Source organism: Dasypus novemcinctus, chromosome 22 (genome assembly GCF_030445035.2).
Source record: "Dasypus novemcinctus isolate mDasNov1 chromosome 22, mDasNov1.1.hap2, whole genome shotgun sequence".
Taxonomy (NCBI): Eukaryota; Metazoa; Chordata; class Mammalia; order Cingulata; family Dasypodidae; genus Dasypus; species Dasypus novemcinctus.
Genome location: NC_080694.1, coordinates 59,771,923 through 59,794,616, shown reverse-complemented (window position 1 = coordinate 59,794,616; position 22,694 = coordinate 59,771,923). Strand labels below are relative to the sequence as shown.

The 22,694-nt window shown below is 49.6% G+C and overlaps 1 protein-coding gene and 1 pseudogene across 2 annotated transcripts; one reads left to right on the top strand and one right to left on the bottom strand.

Moving 5' to 3' along the window:
* Positions 1 to 18,114, bottom strand: LOC101426293 (butyrophilin subfamily 2 member A1-like). Of its 2 annotated transcripts, XM_058285366.2 has the most exons (7): positions 17,677 to 18,114; positions 17,317 to 17,469; positions 6,293 to 6,574; positions 5,096 to 5,317; positions 4,685 to 4,705; positions 4,567 to 4,593; positions 1 to 2,659 (listed from the first exon to the last, which is right to left on the bottom strand). In XM_058285366.2, exons 2-7 carry the CDS (start codon positions 17,429 to 17,431, stop codon positions 2,073 to 2,075), a joined length of 1,254 nt encoding a protein of 417 aa, XP_058141349.1. In that variant the 5' UTR covers positions 17,432 to 17,469; positions 17,677 to 18,114; the 3' UTR covers positions 1 to 2,072. The 2 variants fall into 2 exon arrangements, with proteins under 2 accessions (XP_058141349.1, XP_071067114.1); XM_071211013.1 differs by lacking the exons at positions 17,317 to 17,469; positions 17,677 to 18,114 and adding an exon at positions 8,263 to 8,481.
* A 1,123-nt stretch (positions 18,115 to 19,237) lies between these two features.
* Positions 19,238 to 20,026, top strand: LOC101414534 (butyrophilin subfamily 3 member A3-like; annotated as a pseudogene).
* Positions 20,027 to 22,694: the final 2,668 nt, after the last annotated feature.

Sequence of the window (22,694 nt, the reverse complement as noted above, 5' to 3'; positions counted from 1 at the left end):
TTTAATTTTTACTTTATTTCAGTTTTTCTAAAATAGTATGTATTCTATTTCTAATCTTGAAACCTATCACTATTTCATTTTCCTACTAATTGAATTTGGCAATATATTCGGCTTCATTTTTTGATAAGTTTTGGATCACAGAGGGGTTCAACTATGGCAGGGGAGAAACACTGATGTGGGAAAAATTAGAAATTAAGAAAAAATTGTAACTTGGTTGAGTGGGTGCAGCTCAGTGATTGAGTGACTACTTCCCATGTACTAGGTTCCCGATTCGATCTCCCGGAAGTCCTAAAAAAACAAAAGAGCCTCACACACTTCAACAATAAATACAGAAGAAGCCATCTTGGGAAACACAGGCCCTGGAACGTCTCCTAAAGGAGGAGCTTACACTTGAGGCGGCCTTTGAGATACAGGCAGGAGCTGTGGGCAGAAGGGCGGGGCGCTCCTGCAGCCAGTGGGAACAGTGTGACCAGTGCTCTAGACTGGGAGCTCTGGAGATGGGACAGATCCCTTTGGTTGGAAGTGGTACAAGGAGGCTTTGACAAGGAGATGGAACAATTCCTGCTCGGTCTAGTGCCTTCAGTTAGAACAGTTCAAACAATATAATTGTCCTGCCAACAATAAACCAAAACACACATACCCATAAACAACCCATTGTCTGCCATCTTACCAAATCAGCTATTTGCATATGATCCCAATTTTTTCAGGACTGTGTCCATTTGTGATTGCTTGGCTGAAATTTTGGACTTTTAAAAAATGTTTTTTCTACACGATTTTAAAGTTGGATCCTAAATTATCTAAAATCCTAGCATTGCCATTGAAGCCATCATGTTACCTGTCTAATTCAATTCCAGGATCCTTTATCTCAATTCTCAAAATATGGTCTGGGGACACATGGGACTCCCTGATATGTGTTTGGGGAGACACTAGGTCAAAACTATTTCCATAATGATACTAAGACATTATTTCCAATTTTCGTTTTCTCACGTACATATAGTGAAGTTTGCTAGAGCCTACATGACCTGATATCATCACAGATGGAATGCAGAAGGAGGTATGAGAATCCAGCCTTTTCTATTAAGGTAGATCATAGCTTTGCCACACTTTTCATTAAAATTTAGTTTGCTTTGGTAATAAGTTATTTTCATAAACATGTTGTTTTTATTAACCTGTAACTGCTTTATTATGATCTTAATGTAAATTAATACATTTTTCAAACTTTCTCAGATTCAATCAGTACTATTGACAGACATAACCCAAATGCACAAAATTTCTTCGGTGTCCACAATAATTTTTAAGTTTCAAAAGCTTGAAACTGGGGAAAAGATGTAGCTCAGGGGTTGACCTCCTACGAGGTCCTGGGTTCAATTCCAGATACCTCCTTTAAAAAAATAAAAGCTTGAAACTGCTGCCCTCTCCACCAAGCGTGGACCCTGTGGCCAGCTTGGCTCAGTAACTCACCTCCTTAGCTGGGGCCTTGACCTGAAGCGACGCCTGAAGGCTGAGGCTGCCCCTGGTGTGCTACAGGGACCCTGAACCAGGCCAGATCACACGTGGGCGCCGCCTTCATCCTTCTCCCCCCAGTCTAGGCCTGGGAAGCTTTACTGTGTGGTCTGGAAATCTGGAGCTGGGTGGGGATGGGCCACCAGCTCCAAGGACCACAGTGTGACCACCCTCACAGCCGTGGCCCCTCCCGGCTCTCTGGCTCCCTGGTGGCCCCCTCCCCTGGGGCCTGCTGCTCCAGCCCTCCCCTCGCATCCACAGTCTACAGCACCAGTGCGCACTCGAGCTTCACTGCGCTGAACACCTCACCCTGATGAGAAAGCAGTGGGTTCCCGCAGGCACCTCCACGCACTGTCCCCCTTGCCTTTCCCCACGTGGCAGCACCAGCCTCCCTGCAAGTGGCCCCTGCCACGGGAAAGCAACTGCCGGATTAGTGGGCGGCTTGGCAGGGGCCTGGCGTGGGTGTCAGAGGGCCACCCAGGCGGGGTTCCCTGATGCCACCAGGGAGAGGGACCCGTGTGGCCAGGGACATGGTGCCACCAGAGTCCACAGGGTCCCAGGCAGTGGCCCTAGGGGCCGCGCCGGGCCCCCGCTCCCTGCAGCACCAGGCTGGTCTCGGGCACTGTCACCCCCTGCGCCCCCACGAACGCGGGGCACACGGCGAGGGGGCTGTCATCAGACCCCAGGAGGAAGAAGGGCCGCAGCGGCCCCGCGAAGGCCGAGCGCGGGCACGTGTAGATGTGCGAGCGGTCCCGCATGTTGTAGAAGGACACGTCGCCCGCCTCGTAGTCCAGGAAGACGCCCACGCGGCCGAGCGGCTCGCGCAGCGGCAGCAGGAGCGCGGGGGCGGCCAGCGGGCGGTACTGGCCCCCGAACAGCTCCAGGGCCCAGACGCCGCCGCCCGCCGCCACCTCGCCCTTCCTGGGCAGGTCGGCCCCGCACACGCCCACGGCCCACGCCCTCACGCCCTCCACCTCCACCTCCCAGTAGTGCCGCCCGGAGCTGAAGCGCTCCAGGCCCAGGACGCACGGCCAGAGGTCGAACCTCTCGGGGTCGTCGGGGACCTCCTGCCGGCGGGTGCCCCGGAACACGCTCCTGCGGTCCTCGGACAGGAAGAGCTCGGGGTGCGCCGTGGCCGGGTCCAGGACCACGTCGGCTGCGGGGGAGTCACAGGGTTAGCGGGGTGGGGGCCTCGGTACCCCCGGAAACCGTGTCCCTCCTGGTCCTCCCAGAGGCCCCCAAAAGCTGGTGGGCCCCCCACGTGACAGCCCTCTGCGCCTCACAGAACTACTCCAGCTGCACTTCTACCTCTGGGTGCAGGGCATTGCCTTTGGGGAAGGGCACCCATGCTCTAAGCAGCTCAGAACATTTACCAAATGAGCCCAAATCAGGGCCCCCACTTCCTTCCAGCATTCTCGGGTCCGTCCCCTTTTCTAGTCAGGACACATGCTACATGGGACCCTCTCTAGTTGGAAACCTTCCAGCTGGGCTTAAGCCAGAAAAGAGGCCACATCCCTCCCAGGAGGCAGTGAAGCCCGGAGCCCTGACAGTTGTCGTCACGGGTCCCTTGGGCGCCATCGCTATGTGACCCCATGACCAGTGATTCCAGTGACTGATGAGGGCACCCTCAGAGGTTCAAGGAAGACAAACGTCCCTGCTTGCTGCCCGAGATGAGGGGGGATATTACCCTTCAGTTTTGCTCTAACAGCCCATGTGCGAGGACCCCAGCTGTGTCTCCTCTGGGAGTAGGAAATGCGTTGGACTCCTGGCATTCCACACATGTCTTAGCCTGCGTTTATTACCTGTACCCGCCAGGTCTGTACTGTGTTAAAATTATTTTCTTCTTTCTCCACGGTGACATGTCTGAGGGCTATGTTTTGAAATTCACTTAGCTAAAGAGGAAAGGCTGAAGTGCCAAAGGGGAAAGGCTGAAGTGCCAAAGGGGAAAGGTTGAAGTGCCGTGGTATCTGGCAAAGCCTGGATTCGGAGGTGCTTATGGGCAGAAAGTATAAAATCATGAAATGAGAAATGCCCCTGGCAGGAGGCAGGGGTAGTGGTGGGAAGCTCTGTCCTCTGTCCCCTCACGCTCTCTCTGCAGAGTATCCCAAGTTCTCCTGGGAGCAGGAAGGCATTCCTGGCCAATAGTTATACATCTCTGAGAGGGGTGTGAGGAAGCTTATTGCCTTCCCCCAACCTGGCTCTTTAACTGTGCTCAGACTCTACCACCTTCCAGGTTAGAAACAGCTAAGCCAGTGCTGTCTTCTTTCAGATTAATCCCTGAGCCAAAGGGCAATGACTACAGAAATAGATATAGCAGACCTCAGGTAATCAAGGATTAAACTATTGTAAAAATGAAAAGGCTGTCAAAAGTATACTGTAAGGTAGATTGAGAGCTGCTGGAATTCCTCAGCTTCAGAGCTGGGATCCAGCCCTGGGTGGTGTGAGAGTTAATTTCATGTGTCAGCTTGGTTAGGTTAACGTATCCAGTTGTTTGGTCAAGCAAGCACTGGCCTGATTGTTACTGTAAGGGTGTATCATAGATGGATTTGCCCGTATAATCAGTTGATTGCATCTACAGCTTACTGCATCTACAATCAACAAAGGAGATTGGCCTCAGAAATGTGGAGCGCCTCCTCATCCAATCAGTTGCAAATCTTAAACGTCAGAACCGAGGATTTCAGAAATCTGAAAGATGGATTTCTGCCTCTTCCTTAGACAACCAGCTTCCCTTGGGGATTCAACTTCAGCTTTATTGGAGTTTCTACCTAAGGGCTGTACAATAGCGTAGGGACTGGCCAGATTTCCTAATCACCTTTGTTGGAATTTCCAGCTCCTGGTCTGTCCTATGGAATTTGGACTTACCAGACCTTGCCGTCACATGAGGCAGTTCCTATAATAGATCTCTTAATGTATGTGTTTCTATTTCTCTGGAGAACCCTGACTGCTACGGATGGGAACTGCTGTCTGTTGCCCCCCAGCCAGTCTTGGATCCCCTTTAATGTGTGCTGATGGCTGGTGGGTGGGAGGAAAGTTGGGATCCAAGGGAAGGTCAGAGGTGCTCACCTGCGTGTAGGAGGGTTCTTCTCCACCCTGTAAAGGGACAGAGGGGGACATCAGAAGACAATGGCTAATCAAGCAGAACACAAACTGCAGGGAGTGGTTCAGAAAATGCTAAACTTACGCAATTCCTCTTGAAGTTGCTCTGAAAAGGAAACAGAAATAAATGGATGTCCTCAGCAGAAGAACCAGGAGCTTGGGTTTGTATAAATGATGGAGGACGGGCTTTTTAGGAACAGCCCCCCACCCGCACCCCCGCCCCGTGCCTAAGAAATTGGCAAGCATCCAGGAAGAACGATGACCAGGAGCCTGGAAGTATCAGCGCTCTTTCACCACACAGCAGTGCTGCCTGCAGCAAAGAATGAAGGCGGCGTTTGCAGGATGTGGAAAGCCAGCACCCGTGGATTAATTACTGGGATGTGACTGTGCCAAGCTCATGACGCTGTCTCTCTTTGCTGCCTTCTTGGTCCCTGTGCTCCTGCCTGTCTGAACTGCATCCTCTGTATGGCTGTGAACTTCCCTCATAATGTTTTACCTTTCGTTAGACGTTCTTCCTCTTTTGCAGCATGTTCTTCCCACAGTTTCTTCCATGCAATTTCTTTTTCTGCACTTTCAACCTCTTTTTCCACTGCAAGAACCTCTTTTTCCTCTTGGAGTTTCTTCACAAGATAGACACCCCCAGCCATGAGGAGGATCAGGGTGGGCAGGATGACAGCCAGAGCCACCATCCAGGGCGATGTGCTGGGCATAAAGGATTCTGCAAGGGGAGCCGGGGAAGGCCCACTTAGCCAGAGTTGTGGGTGAGCACAGCCCTCAGGGCACGTCTAAAGAGCTCCCTCGGGTTCCCGGTCTGCTGGCTTCTCCCCCAGAAAAGGAAAGAGCCTCATCGCCTGCACTGGTTCACTCCACAACGGTGGGGTGCAGGAGCCAGAAAAGCAGAAATACCCAGACTCAGCATGGGATGGGGCCGTGGGAATAAGAGCTGAGCTGTGCTGCCACATCCCCACGGCCATCACCCCGGGACAAGCCACCGTCACGTCTTGCCTGCAGTAGTGCGATGCCCTCCTGCTTCTGCCCTTCACTTCCACAGCCTGTGGTCACGGAGCAGGGAGAACGTGTTCTTTCCTGACCATCCAAGCTATAATTAAAACACCCCCTCTTCCCTGGGGGCCCCTATCCCCTCCTCCACTTTACTTTTCCAATAGTTCTTATCACCTTCTGGTATAATACACATTTTATATTATTATTAAATTTATTGCTCTCGGTGCCTCTCTAGAATGTGAATTCCACGAGGGCAGGGATCTCTGGTTTATCCTCGGTTTCTAGAACAAGGCCTCGAGCATAAGAGATGCTTTCTAAGTATTTGTTGAATGAATTTATGAGTGTCTGGAGATAGGGAATTTCCCCAGCTCTGTCCATTGGGAAATCCTTGAGGATTCAGCAGCCACCCATACCAACCAACATTTATTACAATGTTAAATCTTAAATAATTGTCACAAGATAAGGACTGTAAGGGATAAATTGTCAGATTTACCTGCAGTGAAGAGGCACCTCTTCATGGGTTTTTACAATACTTGATCTCCCCTTCTCACAAAGGGAGCAGCCTCAGCTCTGGCTGCAGCCCCGAGCTCTTTGGGGTCCAGGATCCCACCCCACCCCCTCTCATGGCTCCAGCCTCTTTGCTAAGGGTCCTGGCTCCCCACGATGAGTCTCCAGAGGGCAGGGAGCTCACCTGGAATGAAGATTCCCGCTTCCACCGCCTGGCCGAGCCGGGTGTTGTTGATGGAGCAGGACATGTTTCTCACAGAGTAGTCTCTGACGATCACAGCCAAGGTGACGGTGAAGAGGCCGTCGGCGCCAGCAGTGTAAGCCTCCTCCAGGGCGGGCACGACCTTGCCGTAGGGGTCCCTCCACACCGCGTGGGGCTGCGGGTACCAGCCGGCAGAGGTGCACTCCAGCCGGATGCCCCCGTCCTCCTGGCCCTTCATCTCCACGAGGGGCTTGGAGCCCAGGCCTGGGGAGGGAGACGGGGGCTCAGCTGAAAAGGCAGGGGTGTCCTGGAAACTCAACTCTAAGGGTGAGAGCCACGGGGAGGAGGGAGCGCAAAGGGGAGGAGGGAGAGCCAAGGGGAGGAGGGAGAGACAAAGGGAGGAGGGAGAGCCTAGGGGAGGAGGGAGAGCCAAGGGGAGGAGGGAGAGTGAAGGGGAGGAGAGAGAGCGAAGGGGAGGAGGGAGAGCCAAGGGAAGGAGGGAGAGCCAGGCGGCAGCTCTAGTGAACCTGGATTGCAAGGCCCCCATGTGCCTAACCTCTGCAGAGGAAGAAGGGGAGGAAGGAAGGAGGCAGGGTGGGATGGAGGAGACAGGGAGAAAGAAAGGAAGGAAGAAGGGAAGGAAGCAAGAACCCTGAGGCCAGGACATTCCCAGGACAGCAAAATGCCAAAGAAGCTGTGAGATCTCCAAGGCCAGGGACTAGCCCTGCATGGCAGTCTTTCTCCATCACACTTCCAAGCATTTCTCTGCCTCCTGACACGGGCTTTTTGCCTGGTTCATTCCATCAGGGGCTCTAATTTTCTCACTTTGGGGTGGGTATGTCCATTCAGACCTGAAAAGGCATTTCACTTTCTGCTTCTGGGAAAACTTCTCAGTAGCCTTGGCTTCCTCGAGCTCTAGAATAATACAACCTGAAAGCTGCCCGGCCAGCAGAACCCTGAGACCCTTTCTGACCGGAAGACCCCGTTCCATCTCCTGGCTCAGGGCTTCACAGCACCGCAGCTATCTGCGGCTGTTCTTTCAGGAGAATGGACAGAGCTGGCCTGCTGAGCCAACACTTAGCCCAGTGCAGAGACGTTTCTCCACCAGAGGCTCCATTAGGCGGTTTTCTTATTGTCCTCCACCACATCCACCTACTAGAAAGATCTGGATGTCCTGGGGTCCTAAAAATAAAATACTGCCTCCTCGAAGACTGTCATCAGAACAACATCATCCAAAACTCTAAGAATCCCAAGCAAAATGCGGTATATGCAGACAATGGGATTTTCCAGCCCTGCAAAGAGGAAAGAAGTTCTGCTACATGATGCAGCACAGCTGAGTCCTGAAGTCATCATGTTGACACAAATGAGCCAGACAGAAAGGACAACTATTGTAAGAGCTTATTCACATGAAATAATTAGAATGTGCAAATTGACAGCATCGGAAACTAGAATACAGGTTACCAGGTTCCCGGGTGGGAGTGGGGAATGGGCAGTTGATGCTTAATTGGTAGAGTTTCTGTTTGGGATGATGGAAACATTTTGGTGAAGGATGGTGACGATGGTTGTACAACAGTATACATGCAATTAACACTCCTGAATTGTATGCTTGAAAGTGGCTAAAATGGGAACTTTTAGGTTGAATTTGTGTTAATAGAATAAAAATATAAAATCTCATAGAAGTGTACAACGCAAAAAGTGAACCCAAATGTAAACTAAGGACTATGTTTACTAGTAGAATGATAAATATATTGTTTCATCAATTGGAACAAAAGTACAACACTAATGCAAAGTGTAAGTAATAGGAAAACTGTGTGTATGTGTGAACGGGGGTGGCTAGAAATATGGGAGCTCTATTTTCTCCATGATTTTTCTGTAAACCTACAATTGCTCTAATAAAAAATAAAAAAAAACCAAAATCCAGATTATAACCATTTAAGTAACTTAAAAATTACCTTTAAAAAAGTCTTGTGAATCCAGACTCTTCCTAATGATATTCTATTTTAAAAGATCTTCAATAAAAGTGAATAGCAGGTCATGAAGGGCTCAAAAAACATGGTCCTGGTCATCCAAACCTCTGCTGAGTAGTTCCTTTTTCAAGCCTAGCCCAGCAAATCACAGCAAGACAGGAGATCAAAGCAATCACTTAACAGTTCTTGCTGCTCAGTCCATTTATTTCTAAGAAATAGAGAGAAAACCCTAGTTGGATATTTAACTGCTCACACAGAAACTCTGCAATGGAATAAAATGCAAAATAACAAATGAGAAAAAAATGGTTCTACCCAACATTCAACCTGGTTCAATGAGGGCAAGCAAGAGACAATAGACTTAGGGGCAAAACCAGCCAAACAATCAACCAACTGAACAAAAACACAAAAGTTTCTACAAATATCTAATTCAGCATGGGCAGGACAGAGCAGTTATGTTTGCAAGAAGAGAAGAGAAGGTCCATACCACACATGACTCAACCTGCTACAAAGACAGGTGCAACCATGCGCAAGGAGTGTGCCCTGTAATGAGAGCCACCCAGTGCGAAAGAAAGTGCAGCCTGCCTAGGAATGGTGCCACACACACGGAGAGCTGACACAAGATGACCCAAGAAAAAGAAACACAGATTCCCGGTGACACTGATAAGGATAGAAGGGGTCACAGAAGAACACACCCAGAATGGACACAGATAGCAGACAACTGGGGGGCCAGCGGGAGCTGAGGGGGGTAAGGGGAGAGAAATAAATAAATAAATAAATAAATAAATAAATAAATAAATAAATAAATAAATCTTTAAAAAAAAAAAAAGATAGGGGCAAGACCAGAAACCTTCCTCTGTTCTGTATCAGTCAGGGGCAAGGTTGCCCTTCTGAGTAACAGGGACGGGATCTTCTGGGAAAGGCTCACCCTCCCCAAACCTCCACCGCCCACTCAGCCCGGCAGGTGCACGGCTCACTCCCTCACTTCCTTCTAGGTCTTTGTTCAATTCCATCTTTTCAGTGAAGCCATTGTGGTCTTGACCATCCTATTTATCATTACAATGTCCTCCCTGCCCAGCATCCCTACCCCTGTTCCCTGCTTTATTTTTTCTATAGAACCCATCACCATCTGCCATATTATGAATTTTACCTAATTATTTCACTTATCACTCTGTGCTCCCTCCAGAACGCGAGCTCAATGAGGGCAGGGGTTTTGTTCACAGGTTTCTAGAAGAATGCCTCAAATATAGGAGACACTTGTTAAGTATTTGCTGATTGAATTCAGGAGTGTCTATGATAAGAGGAACCCCAAAGACAAATTTTTCCCTTGCTAAAATTTTAATATCAGCCATTCATGTTTTTTAGTCATTCATTTAACATCTTTGCCATGTACCTACTGGAAGTCAAGCCATTTGCTAGATGTTGGATATGGAGTAAGGAATAATTGCTGGTGTTAGATCTGATTGGTTCTGATTGTGGTTTGGGCTATAATGCTCTTAAAAGTGTGTATAGCAACAACCACTATAAAAGTATGTATATACTATAAAAAGTACCTTTTTAGTGATGCCTACCAAAAATGTTCAGTTCACCAGGCACATGGTTAGATGAACACTTCTTCCCAGACAGTGAGGTGTAGCTCGGTACCCAATGAAAACATACTGACCTGGGTGCCGTGCGGCTTATAAACGAATATTCTTAGCATCGTTGTTTATGGTAACACAAAGCTGGAACCAACGGAAAAGATCCTCAAGGGCAGAATGGATGAATACACTGTGGCACAGTTGTACCATGGAACATTAAGCAACAATTGAAAATCAAGAAATGGCAGCTACACACAAGCACACTAATAAATCTCAAATACACAATGGAGGGTGAAAAGAGGCCAGACAGAAAATATACTGTGTGAGTCCATGTAAATAAAATTCAAAAAGAGGCAAATTAAACTACATATTTTCAAAGATAAACATTTTTGGGGTGCATCTATAGAGAAAAGCAAGGGAATATCTCTTTAGAAGTCAGGACAGACTTTACCTTTGAGATGGGAGGAAAGGGGCTGTGACTGAGAAGGGACGGGAGAAGGCCCTGTTCTGTTGATGGGAATAATGGTTACTTGATCATAATTATTCAGTAAGCCAAACATTAATGTTTTATTACATTTTCTGTATGTGTTTTATAGTTCACAATAAAAACATCTAATTCTAAAATATGTTATTGACAAAAGTCCTTAGAGATCTTTAAGGAGGTATTGATATAGCCTGTGCATAAATTCAAGATTGTTTCCAAGTGTACCTAGTCCCCAAAATGTCCAAGTAAGTAATATAGGCCCTACAGTCTTTGAATGTTCAGAAGGGATGTAAGACTGAAGGTGTATTCAAGGTTGCATCCAGATGGAATGTGGAAGATATGCTAAATCCCAGCTGTGGAAGATATGCTAAATCCAAGCTGGCTTGCAATGTGGGGACTATGTAACTCACCTGTAGGAAATAACCTTTCTGATACTCAGCTCAAACACTGAAGAAACTAACCAAAGGTCTGTTTGCATACCATCACCCTTTGTCTCCCTAATCTTAAACCTCTGTATAAAAGAGACTGAAAAATGCTATTCGGGGCTCGGATTTTATTACGACAAGAGTCTGCCAAGGCCAGTCGATCAAAATAAACCAACTTCCTTCTCAGAGTTCTTGCGTCCTGGCCTTCAAGACGGTGCACACACCTACTTCTCTACAACATTCTGGGGGCTCACAGGATTGCGCTGAGAAGGTCAGAGGTGGCAACAGTTGTTTGCCCCTCCAGCACATCTCCGAGGAGGCCAGGAGGGCCCAGGTGAAACCCAGCCCTGGGCGCCACTGGACACCCCATTTGAGTCCAGAAAGAGGTTGCGGTCTTTGCTGGAACCCTCCTGGACGACCTGGAGGCACTGGAAGGTTAGAGAGACCCCAAGAATGAAGCAAGGAGCTCCGAATGTTGGATTGGTAAGACCCCCGGGGGCATAGTGCAAGAAAAGCCTAATTCTAAAATTAGGAGGGAGCCTGGTCAACCCTCAAATGGGAGGCCCTAGTACTCCTGAGAATACAGGAGGAAGCCATCTCCTCTCCAGGTCCAAGGAAAGAAAAGGGGGGTGGTTGTGTGGGTGTCCTTGTGGTGACTGAGTGAGACGCAGAAAATCACATCTGTGGGGTGAGTGCAGAGTCCTGATCCTTGGTTCTGTGGTGACCTCATGTGGTCAAGAGCAGTCTGGGTCCATATCGGGGGCTTATACTGATCCACTAAGGTTAAGAATTGCGGAAAGTTCCTACAAGGGATGTGGCCAGAGATGGATGAAGCGAAAGGCTTGAGTGACTGTTGTGCAACATCGGCACAGGGTGGAAATGGGAAACACACACAGTAAAACCCTGTTAGGCTGTATGCTGAAAAACATCCCCCGTGCATTTCGTGAAGATGTGTAGAGCATAAGGTTTCAGCCAGGAAAGCATCACAGCAGGAGTACTCACTCATTACCTCTGTTGCTGGCAAAGACCTGTAGCATATCTATCCAAAGAACTGGACACTGCAGCCCAGGGATGGCCCTCATGTTTGCAAGCCATAGCAGCTGCAGCCATGCTTACAGTAGAAGCTATAAAACTAACTCTTGGGCAGCCTATAATTGTCCGGGTTCCGCATGCAGTAATTACAATCTTAGAAGCCAAAGGGACACATTGCCTTACTCTCAGCCGCCTGGTTAAATATCAAACCCTATTATGTGAAAATCCATCCATCCAGCTGGAACTTGTCAAAACCCTAAATCCAGCCACCCTGCTACCCGTGGAGTCAGGGGTTCCAGCCCATATCTGCCTGGAAACATTGCAAGAAGTATATTCCAGCAGGCCAGATCTTCAAGACCAGCCACTGGCAAATCCTGACATGGAGTTCTTCACAGATGGGAGTAGCTTTATGCAGGGCAGCTATCGGCAAGTGGGATATGCTGTAGTAACATCTGAAACCACAGGAGAGGCGCAAGGCCTCCCAGATAAAACATCAGCACAGAAAATTGAACTCATTGCCCTCACCCAAGCCCTGCAACTTGCAGCTGGAGCCAAAGTTAACATCTACACAGACGCCAAATACGACTTTCTTACCCTGCATGTGCATGGAGACTTATGCAAACAAAGGGACTCATTAACTCTGGAGGGAAGAGCATTAAACATGGCACACAGATTCTGGAGCTCCTAGAAGCAGTTTGGGAGCCTGTCAAAGTGGCTGTAATGCACTGTAAGGGACACCAGACAAGCCACAACCCCATGGCCCAGGGAAATTGGAGGGCAGATGCTGAAGCAAAAAGAGTGACATGGGAAGGATCCATATCTGAAAACCTGGCCACCGCTCTCATTCCTCAACCTCTTAATTATCAGAACCTCCAGTATACACTGCCTGCTTTCATCCCACAGCCTCTGAGTCACCAAAAGCCACAATATACTCAAGCCAAGAGAGAATGGATACTCTGTGAGGGCGGGACACAAGAAGAAAATGGATGGTGGACATTGCCTGATCACAGAATAGTTGTGCCAGAAATATTAGCAGCAACTGTAGTTCAAGACTACCATGAGCACACACACTTGGGAAAAACCCAACTGAAGGAAGTGTTAGAAAGATTCTTCCACATCCCAAGACTAGTTGCTGTCACCCATGCTGTATGCCAACGGTGTGTGACATGTGCAAGGAATACCCCTCGCCAGGGGCCCACAGGAGCCCCAGGGGTCCAGAGAACTGGCCGTATGCCTCTTGAAGATCTAGTAGTTGATTTCACTGAAATGCCACGATCGGGAGTCTATAAATACCACCTAGTCCTTGTTTGCACATTTTCTGGCTGGGTGGAAGCCTTTCCCACTCGAACAGAAAAAGCTGAAGAAGTAGCTGAGGTTTTCCTCAGGGAAATCATTCCTCGCTATGGGCTACTGCTCTCGATTGGCTCTGACAATCAACCTGCCATCATCTCTGAAATCACTCAAAAGATTGCAAAGGCACTGCACATCCAATGGAAACTGCACACTGCTTTCCATCCTCAGAGCTCAGGAAAGGTAGAGCGAAAGAACCGTACAATAAAGACTTATATTGCCAAGATTTGCCAAGAAACTGGGCTCACATGGGTGCAAGTACTTCCAAGTGCTCTCCTACAAGTTCAAGCCAGTCCAAGCCATAAACTCCCCTTATGAAATCCTCTTTGGGAGGCCTCCTCCCTTAATCAGAAATACAGAGGGGGATCTCAGAGAAAGAGGAAACTTATCAATAGCTCAGCAGATGATGAGCTTAGGAGAAACCCTACATAACCTGCATCACTGGGACCAAGAAAGAGCCCCCATTAGCTTAAGCAGCTCCATACACTCATACAAGCCAGGAGGCGCAGTTTGGGTCAAGGACTGGAAGTCAGCTCCACTAACCCCTCGATGGTGAGGACCCTATCTTGTCATTTTATCCACCCCCACTGCAGTTAAAGTAGCTGAAATCACCCTGTGGATACACCATAGCCGAGTCAAGCAAGCTGCCCCAGAGTCCTGAACCTGTATTCCAGATACCCACAGCTCAACCAAACTCATCTTGTGAAAAAGGGGAACACTGATCTCTTCTCCAGTCACACCCCAGAAGCTAATTGGTCTATGCACAGCTGAAAATTAGGAATCTGGTTTAATTCGTTACAATGCCCCTTTGGCTAATTTTCCTACTTCTAGCCCTAACCCTCCCCTAGTGCCAGGTCGACACCACAGAGTGTGAGCCATGTATTCAAAAGGTGCACACAGGGGCCCATGTCAACACCACATTAATATATCATATTCATTACACCTGCAAGGGCCAGGTAGCCACCTGTCAGTTTCAGGAAAACTCCTATAGTGTCTGTAATGCATCTGGCCAAATAACCTGCTATGACCCTAGACCCCGAAGATTCTCCCTTAAAAGGGAAGTAAGAGTGCTTGATCAAAATGGGGAGCTACTTTCCTCCACCCCAGTCACTAGCCAGAACCGACGAGTGTCCCTCCTATTTGACGCATGTCAAGTTACAGGCTCCAGAATACCGTGGAACACAGACTGTGGAGGGCTCAGCTGGGAGCAGACGTATACTCATAGCAATAAGTACATGTGCGCTCTGGAAATGGGAAGTGCAGCCCAAGGGGGGGGGGCTTTTGGTGCAAGTACATAGGTGCATACTACTGCCCCTACTGGTCTTGTGTCACCTGGGCCACCTGCAACACAGACACAGCTGAACAAACAGCCATCCTCACCAAGGGTATTGCCCTGGCTAACTGTCCACGTGGTTAATGTAACCCCTTAAACCTCACCATCCTTAACTTGACTCAGGGAGTCCAAATGGGCCTCCGCATTGATGGTAAAGGAAGAGACTCAGGAGCCTACATCTGGGTTGGGTATCGGGAATACCCACTCACAAGTAAAGCCCATTCTGTGCTCCACTCCTTCTATGAAGAAATGCAAAAGCCCTTTTCCATCCCACAAGCAGCAAGAAACCTCTTTATAAGCCTGGCTGAAGTGGTAGGGGCAGCCTTAAATGTCTCCTCATGCTACGGATGTGGAGGTACTAATGTGGGAGACCAATGGCCCTGGGAATCCAGGGAATACAATTATAGCCAACCATATAATGCAACTGACCTCCTGGCTGTCCCCCGAGAATGTATGTGGCCCTTGCAAACTTCAGTCATAGGAAAATATTGTGTTTCAAGGGCCTGCCTAAGCTCCTCTATAGCTATTGGAAACCTAACATGCACAGAGGGAAAATTCCAAAATTATACCACAAATACAATAGAGCCTTGGGCAACATGGAATGAATCTGACCTCGTTCTCATAAATCGTACTTTCCCCAAATTAATCACAGTGTGGAACTCCACCTCAAAGGGCCCCTTTACTGCCCAAATGGTTTGTACTGGATTTGTGGGAAGGTTGCATTCTGAGAACTTCCACAAACCTGGTGTGGATCTTGTATGCTTGGTACAATAAAACCCTCCTTCTTCCTCATTCCCTTAACAGAAGGGAAAGAGCTAAGCCAGTCAGTATATCAAAACAGAAGAGAAGAAAGGGCTGTCACTGCCTGGGGAGGTGAAGAATGGCCCCCTGAGCATATAATCCAATACTATGGGCCAGCAACTTGGGCAGAAGATGGCATGTGGGGTTATGGAACCCCTATCTATATGCTAAACTGAATTATCCGCCTACAAGCTGTGGTAGAGATAATAACTAATGAAACTGCCCATGCACTAAACTTACTAGCCCAACAGCAAACTAAATTCAGAAATGCTATCTATCAAAACAGTCTTGCCCTAGACTATCTCTTGGCAGCTGAAGGGGGAGTTTGTGGAAAGTTCGATCTCTCTAACTGCTGCCTTGAATTAGATAACACTGGAAAGGTTATTGATGAAATTACAAATAAAATAGTAAAAATTGCTCATGTCCCAGTGCAAACATGGAATGGTTGGAATTTAAATAATCCCTTTGGAAGCTGGCAGTCAAGAGTAAACAATTTCAAGCTTCTACTGGGAATAATTGCCTTCTTCATAGGAGCATGCACCATCCTTCCATGCCTTCTCCCTTTCATCATAAACAGAATGCGCACCCTAATAAATGGTATAGTCAGAAGGCAAACAGCCGCCCATCTCATGGCTCTATATACATACCAGTCAGTCCGGATTGACTCAGACAATAGTGATGCCGAAGCTTAATACCTTAAGCTTGGCCTCAAAGGGGGGAATATGATATAGCTTGTGCGTAAATTCAAAATTGTTTCCAAGTGTACCTAGTCTCCAAAATGTCCAAATAAGTAATATAGGCCCTACAGTCTTTGAATGTTCAGAAGGGATGTAAAACTGAAGGTATATTCAAGGTTGAATCTGGATGGAATGCGGAAGATATGCTAAATCCAAGTTGGCTTGAAATGTGGGGAATATGAAATTTACCTGGAGGAAATAACCTACCTGATACTCAGATCAAACACTGAAGAAACTAACCAAAGGTCTGTTTGCATACCATCACCCTTTGTCTCCGTAATCTTAAAAGTCTGTGTAAATGAGACTGAAAAATGCTATTCTGGGCTCAGTTTTTATTAGGACAAGAGTCCGCTGAGCCCGGCCAGTTGAAATAAGCCAACTTCCTTCTCAGAGTTCTCGTGTCCTGGCCTTCAATACTGCGCACACCCCACTTCTCTACAACAGCATGAAACTGATCTGAAGCTGGGAGAGCAAATTCAGAGACAGAGAGATGACAGGTCAGTAGGGGTCCAGGGTGTGTGTGTGTGTGTACATGTGGAATGGGGAGTTATTGCTCAGTGGGTGCAGAGTTTCTGCTTGAGGGGATGAAAAGGTGTAATGGATGTTGGTGATGGTAGCACAATACTGTGAGCATAATTAACAACACTGAATTGTACACTTGAAAGTGGTAAAAATGGGAAATTTTGAATTATGTATATATATGCCGCTATAATAACAAGGAAAAAGAGAAAACAGACCCATCTGTGGGACTGAACATTCTTCCCTGCTGCAGGGTCCTGGTGGCAGCACCTCTGGGTGGGGTTGTGAGGCCCGTGAGGGGAGACCCTGTGCCCACAGGGGGCTTTTCCTCGACGCCCCAGGCCAGCACAGTGCCTGGAAGGTACTGGAAGCCTGAGCTTTGAAGTACGGTGGCCACTAGCTCCTCAGAATTGAGAAGTACTGATATGTAACATAAACACAGGATTTTAAAGGCTTAGTATATTAAAAAAAAAATCTAATGGAAAATTTCTTACATTAATCCAACGATCAAATAAAAATGCTTTGCATAAGTCGGGCTAAATCAAATATGCCATTACCATTTATTTCATGTGTTTACTTTTCTGAAGGCGGTGCCTTACTTTAGAATTTAAAATTACACAGGAGGCTGGCATCTGGGCCTGTCGCTCTATTTCTAGGGGGCAGAGCTGGTGGACACTCAAGAAAGATGCCCGCAAGGAATGGATGGTCCCGGGCTCCTCTGCTTTGGGGACTGAGTGCAGCTTTTCCTTTCTGGGAAGGAGCAAGTGGCATGAACCCCTACCTGAGAGCTGGCCAAAGGCGCTGAGGAAGAGGAGGAAGAGAAGGCCTCCCTTTGGGGAGACATGCAGGGAAGCGGCTGGCTCCATCAGCACCGGACCTGGGCCCCCTGGGAGCATCGGCGCCACGTCTGCCCTTCTTCTCCCGGCTCAGGTACCTCCAGAGAGATGAGTCATCAGACCTTCCAGGACACACGCCAGGACCCTCGTGCCCCCTCTCCCCCCAGGTGGACCCGGGAGGCTTCCTGCCCTCCATGCCCCTTCCCCTCCCCACCCCAGCCAGGCCGGGGGAGCCCAGGCCTGGACCCCGCCTTCCCTGCGCAGCAGCCTGCATTCGTGCCCCACTCGGAGCTCAGCCCCCTTACCGCGCAGGGCTCCTCTCCAGGTGTCTCCCCTGGGACCCTAAAGGACACGCTTCCTGTCACTGCCGGGCTGTCCAACGTGCCCTTGGACACAGTCACAACCAGAGAACCTGCCTTCCCCTCCCAAGGCGATGGCGTCCCGAGCTGTGTGGACCGGCTAGCCGTGTCTATTCTGCGGTCGCCAAGTTCAAGGTTCCAAGGCAGGGCTCCCGCCCTGAGCCTGGGCTGTGGGCCAGCCAATGGGGCCCCAGGGGCCTCCCGTCTCTGCTCTGCTCGGTTTCTGCACCCACAAAGGACACATCTCCCAGGGGTGCTGTGAGTGATAAACAGGGAGTGTTACACTTAAAGTACTTAGCACAGCACCTGCCCATTTCAAGTTCTAGGCCAATCAGGCTGTTATTCCAATCCCAGTTCTCCTGCCTTTGAAAAGTTCATTCCTTTTTCTGCAGCCCGGTTTTCTTCATGTGTATAAAGAGGATAAACAGGGTGGTTTATGGGAAAAATACACCCAAGATAATTTATGGACCATTGTTAGTAGTACTGGAATGCTTTTTTAACAATTAAAAAATGTTTCACAATTCAAGATATGGGTGGTGCGGAACCATATGGAAAACCTATAGTGATGCATGATTGCTTTGTAAACTCACAACCTTTGTAATAAAAAATATGTATTAAATGTAAAATTAAATAAATAAGTAAAGGACTTGTACACAGAACACTATACAACAGTGCCAAAAGAAATCAAAGAAGGCCTAAATAAATGGAGCCTATTCCATATTCATTTTTTTAAACAGAGGATAATAAAGGGGAACCAAAGTCACAGAGTCGTTAGGTGGCATGATTGAAGTAGTGGGAGCCAGGAGCTTCCAACATGCGATGGACAGTTTGGTGGGCAGCTCGGTGAGGGTGCGGTAGTCGTTCCCGTTGGTCAGCCCCATGGTTCAGAATCCCTTCTCGGGGATCATCTTAACCCAGCACTTCCTCTCCACGTCCTCGCTGCCCACCCCAATGTGCCACTCCTTTCTGTCCCCACCTCCTCCTCCCAGGAACGTCTCCCCGCCGTGACGCTCTCGCTGCCTCCAGGAGGCATGGCAGTGCTGCAGCCTCCAGCACATCCTTCGGTGTGCCCTTCTCTAGTGTGTTCCCTGTGTTAGCACAGTCAACCCCAGAGAACGGTCTTAGCCCCAGTTTTCAGATGAGGAACTGGAGGCTAGAGGTACGTGGGTGTCACCTGAGTTGGATCTATTGAAAGAGCATGCAGTGTTAAAAGGAAAAGCCTCCCAGCCAGGTGTGGCAGAGCTGTGGCTAAAAGCACAGGTGGCCAGAGCCGGCTGGCGGACGGGAAGCAGGAGAGTGGAAGAAGGGCGCTGTGCTGCCACCTGAGCCCGCGCCAGGTCAGGAAGGCCTGCGTGGCGTCTCACCACCACCCCTTCCCCACGACAGTGGACCCCGGGGCTTTCTCTCTGGGGGTTTTGGGGAGGGTCACTTTCAGGGCAGGCTGGGGGCCCCAGGCTCTGGACTCGGGCCCTGGAGGCTCTGAGGTCCAGGCAGGCGGGCTGACCCCATGGGCCACCCTCCAACCCCTGCAGGGGACGTGGTCCTGGACCCCGCCACGGGAACCCCATCCTGGTGGCCTCCGCGGACCGGAGGAGCCTGCGGCGGGCAGAGGCGCGGTGGGATCTGCCGGACCACCCCGAGCGACTCGCCTGGCATTACTGCGCGCTGGGCAGCGAGAGCGTCACGGCGGGAGACGTTCCTGGGAGGAGGAGGTGGGGACAGAAAGGAGTGGCACGTCGGGGTGTGCAGCGAGGACGTGGAGAGGAAGTGCTGGGTCAAGATGACCCCCGAGAACGGATTCTGGACCATGGGGCTGAGCGCCGGGAACGACTACCGCGCCCTCACCCAGCCGCGGACCAAGCTGCCTGTGGCCGCGCCCTGCAGACGGGTGGGCGTGTTCCTGGACCACGAGACGGGCGAGGTGTCCTTCTACGACGCCCCGACGGCTCCCACCTCTGCATCTTCCCGCACACCTCCTTCTCCGGGCCCCTGTGGCCTGGTCTGAATTTTGACGCTGGAGCCCACCTCCCTGACCGTTTGTCCGGCTCCGAGACGAGAGCAGGGGTGCCTGGTCCCTGATCTGGGGCCTGACCGTGCCCTGGAGCGCCCAGGGACCCTGGACTTGGCTCGTGAGAACGGGGACCCTCAGGCCGAGGTGAGGTCCCTGCTTCTCCCTGAGCAGCCTGGAGCCCAGGACGCCCGCCCCGCCCACCTTAAGTCGCTGTGTCACGCGGGTTCCAAGCTCCTGCTCCCAGTACTTCAGCCACGCCACGTAATGACTCTGCGACTTTGGTAGTCCTTCATTACCCTCTTTTTTTAATTTTTAATGAGTATGGAATAGTCTCCATTTACTTAAGCCTTCTTAGATTTCTTTTGGCAATGTTGTATAGTGGTCTGTGTACAAGTCCTTATTTATTTATCTTTATTTTTTAATATGTATTTTTTATTGGAGAAGTTGTGAGTTTACAAAGCAATCATGCATCACCTATAGGATTCCCATAAGGTTCCCCACAAGCCATATCTTGCATTATTGTGCAACATTTTTTATAATTGCTGAAACAGCATTCTGATACTACTAACAATGGGCCATAAATTATCTTAGGTGTATTTTCCCCATAAACCACCCTGTTTATCCTCTTTATGCAGATGAAGAAAACTGGGCTTCAGAAAAACAAATGAACTTTTCAAAAGTGGCAGAGCTGGGATTGGAATAACAGCCTCATTGGCCGAGAACTTGAAATGGGCTGTTGCCGTGCTAAGTACTTTAACTGTGTTCCACTCGTTCACCACTCACGGCACCCCTGGGAGATGGCCTCGTTTTGTGGGTGCAGAAACAGAGCAGAGTTAAGTCACCTGAGAGGCTGGCAGGGCCCCGCCTCCACCCTAGTCACGTGCCTGCCCTTCCTGTATAGCTGGATTGTCGGCTTGGGGAGGGGCACGACGTGCAGCCAAGAGGTAGGGAGATGTGCAGCCAGGAGGTAGGGAGATGTTGGTGGGTGGCTGTGGAGGTGGCACCCCACTTGGTGCCCTGTGTCCCGTTGTCAGAGTGTTAGGTCCAGCACTCCACTGAACTGCTCTGCGGGGTGTCTCGGTCCCCAGAATGACCTGGAGGGGACTAGAAGTCAGGCTCAGCTGACAACAGGGCACAGGTGTGCCCACCCCATCAGTGCAATGCAGGATCGTGGAGCCAGAACCTATTCTTCCTCCTTTCAAGACCCTGGGAAGCCTATCCATCACCCAGAGATGGTGAAATAAGAATCTGAGAGGAAGGCAGCTGGATGAACTTCGGGGATATTTTTTATCACTAGACGTGATTAATCTTAGAGGATCAGCTTTCTCTGGGAAACGGGTATTTTCCTCTCCCATCACTGACTGATGTAGCTGATGTTCCTTGTAGCATATGTGCTCAAGAAAACTACTGTTCATTACCCTCACCTTTAGCACCCACCACAGTTTCCTCTCTACCTCGTGTGCGGCTGTCATGTTACATTGGGTAAATGAATTTGTTAACAGTCCTCACTGTTCAACTGAGTTTTTCCTTGACTCTGATGAGCCCCCACAGTCTACTCCTGACAGTTATGTTCATGGCAACATTTCCACAAAAGCTTCTTTGTGTTAGTTTTTTCTGATGCTGTGGCCAGTGACCACACGTTTAGCACCTTAAAACAATGCAGACGGACCATTTCACTGTTTTGAGTGCCTGAAGTGTGACACAGGTCTCGCTGGACTAAGCCGGGAGTCGGGGCCCAGGGGCAGGCTCCGTTTCCTTGCTCCTTGGGGTTGTTGGCAGAATTCAGCTCCTGGAGCTGCAGAACGGAGCCTGCCTCGTCCTTGGCGGGATGTGAGGACTGCTCGCTGCTTCTCGGCGCTTCCCGCCTTCCCCAGCGTGGCCCTTGCTCCACGTTCAGAGCCCGCGGTGGCAGGTCGAATCCCTCTCGGTCTCTGATTCTCCACCAGCTTTTCCGTCTTCCTCTTTCATTTCTAAGCATGTATGTGATTAGATTGGCCCACCTGGGGAATCCAGGATCCTCTTCCTGTTTCAGGGCCCATAACCTTCTTTCCATCTGTCAGGCCCTTTTGTCATGACAGTAGCAGGTTGTAGAGGTTCCGGTGTGGACATGAGGGGAGGGAGTGTGGTGGGGTGGTCATCAGTTGTCATAAGGCACGACCACCTCGCTCACCCGGAAGGAGGGGCCTCCACCCTGTATGGCTGCTATGGAGTCCAAGCGCCCCCATGGCTAGAGGGTTCCCGTGAATCTCAGTGAAGGCGACTCTTAGAAATTTTATCTGGGCAAGAGGATGTCGGTCAACTGATAGAGCATCCACCTACCATATGGGAGGTCCAGGGTTCAAACCCAGGTCCTTGTGGTGAGCTGGCCCACGTGCAGTGCTGATGCAGTACAAGGAGTGCCCTGTCATGCAGGGGTGTCCCCCGCATAGGGGAGTCCTGGGTGCAAGATGTGTGCCCTGCAGGGAGAGCTGCCCCATGCAAAAAAAGAAGTGCAGCCAGCCCAGGTGTGGCACCCCACACGTAGAGAGCTGATGCAGCAAGATGACACAACGAAGAGAGACACAGATGTCCAGTGCCGCTGAGAGTGCAAGTAGACACACAGAGAATGCACACAGAGAGCAGACAACTGGGGGTGGGAGGGCAGGGTGGAGAGAAATAAAATCTGTTAAAAATTTTTTTATCTGTATCCCTTCCTTCACTTCTTAGATCCAAGGATACATGTCAATGCAGGTCTGCAAAAAAGAACCTTCTCACAACTGAATGGCATGTGCTAAAATTTCTACGTAGCAGCATCTCTTAGTTCAGGCCTCCCAAAAGCTGACCCTGAGTCAAGGACTTGGGAGCAGGTAGTCTATTTGGGAGCTGATTCCAGGAAGTGTGGAAATAAAAACACCAAAAGCTGATTAAGATAAAACGAGCACCAAGTGGGTTATCAGTGCAGGCAGATGGGCCA

Coding starts and splice junctions, on each gene's coding strand:
- LOC101426293 (XM_058285366.2), bottom strand. CDS start 17,431: ATGCTCCCAGGGGGCCCAGGTCCGGTGCTGATGGAGCCAGCCGCTTCC. Junction 6,575..17,316: donor CGCCTTTGGCCAGCTCTCAG/GTAGGGGTTCAT, acceptor CTCCCTCCCCAG/GCCTGGGCTCCAAGCCCCTC. Junction 2,660..4,566: donor AAGAACCCTCCTACACGCAG/GTGAGCACCTCT, acceptor ACTCCCCCGCAG/CCGACGTGGTCCTGGACCCG.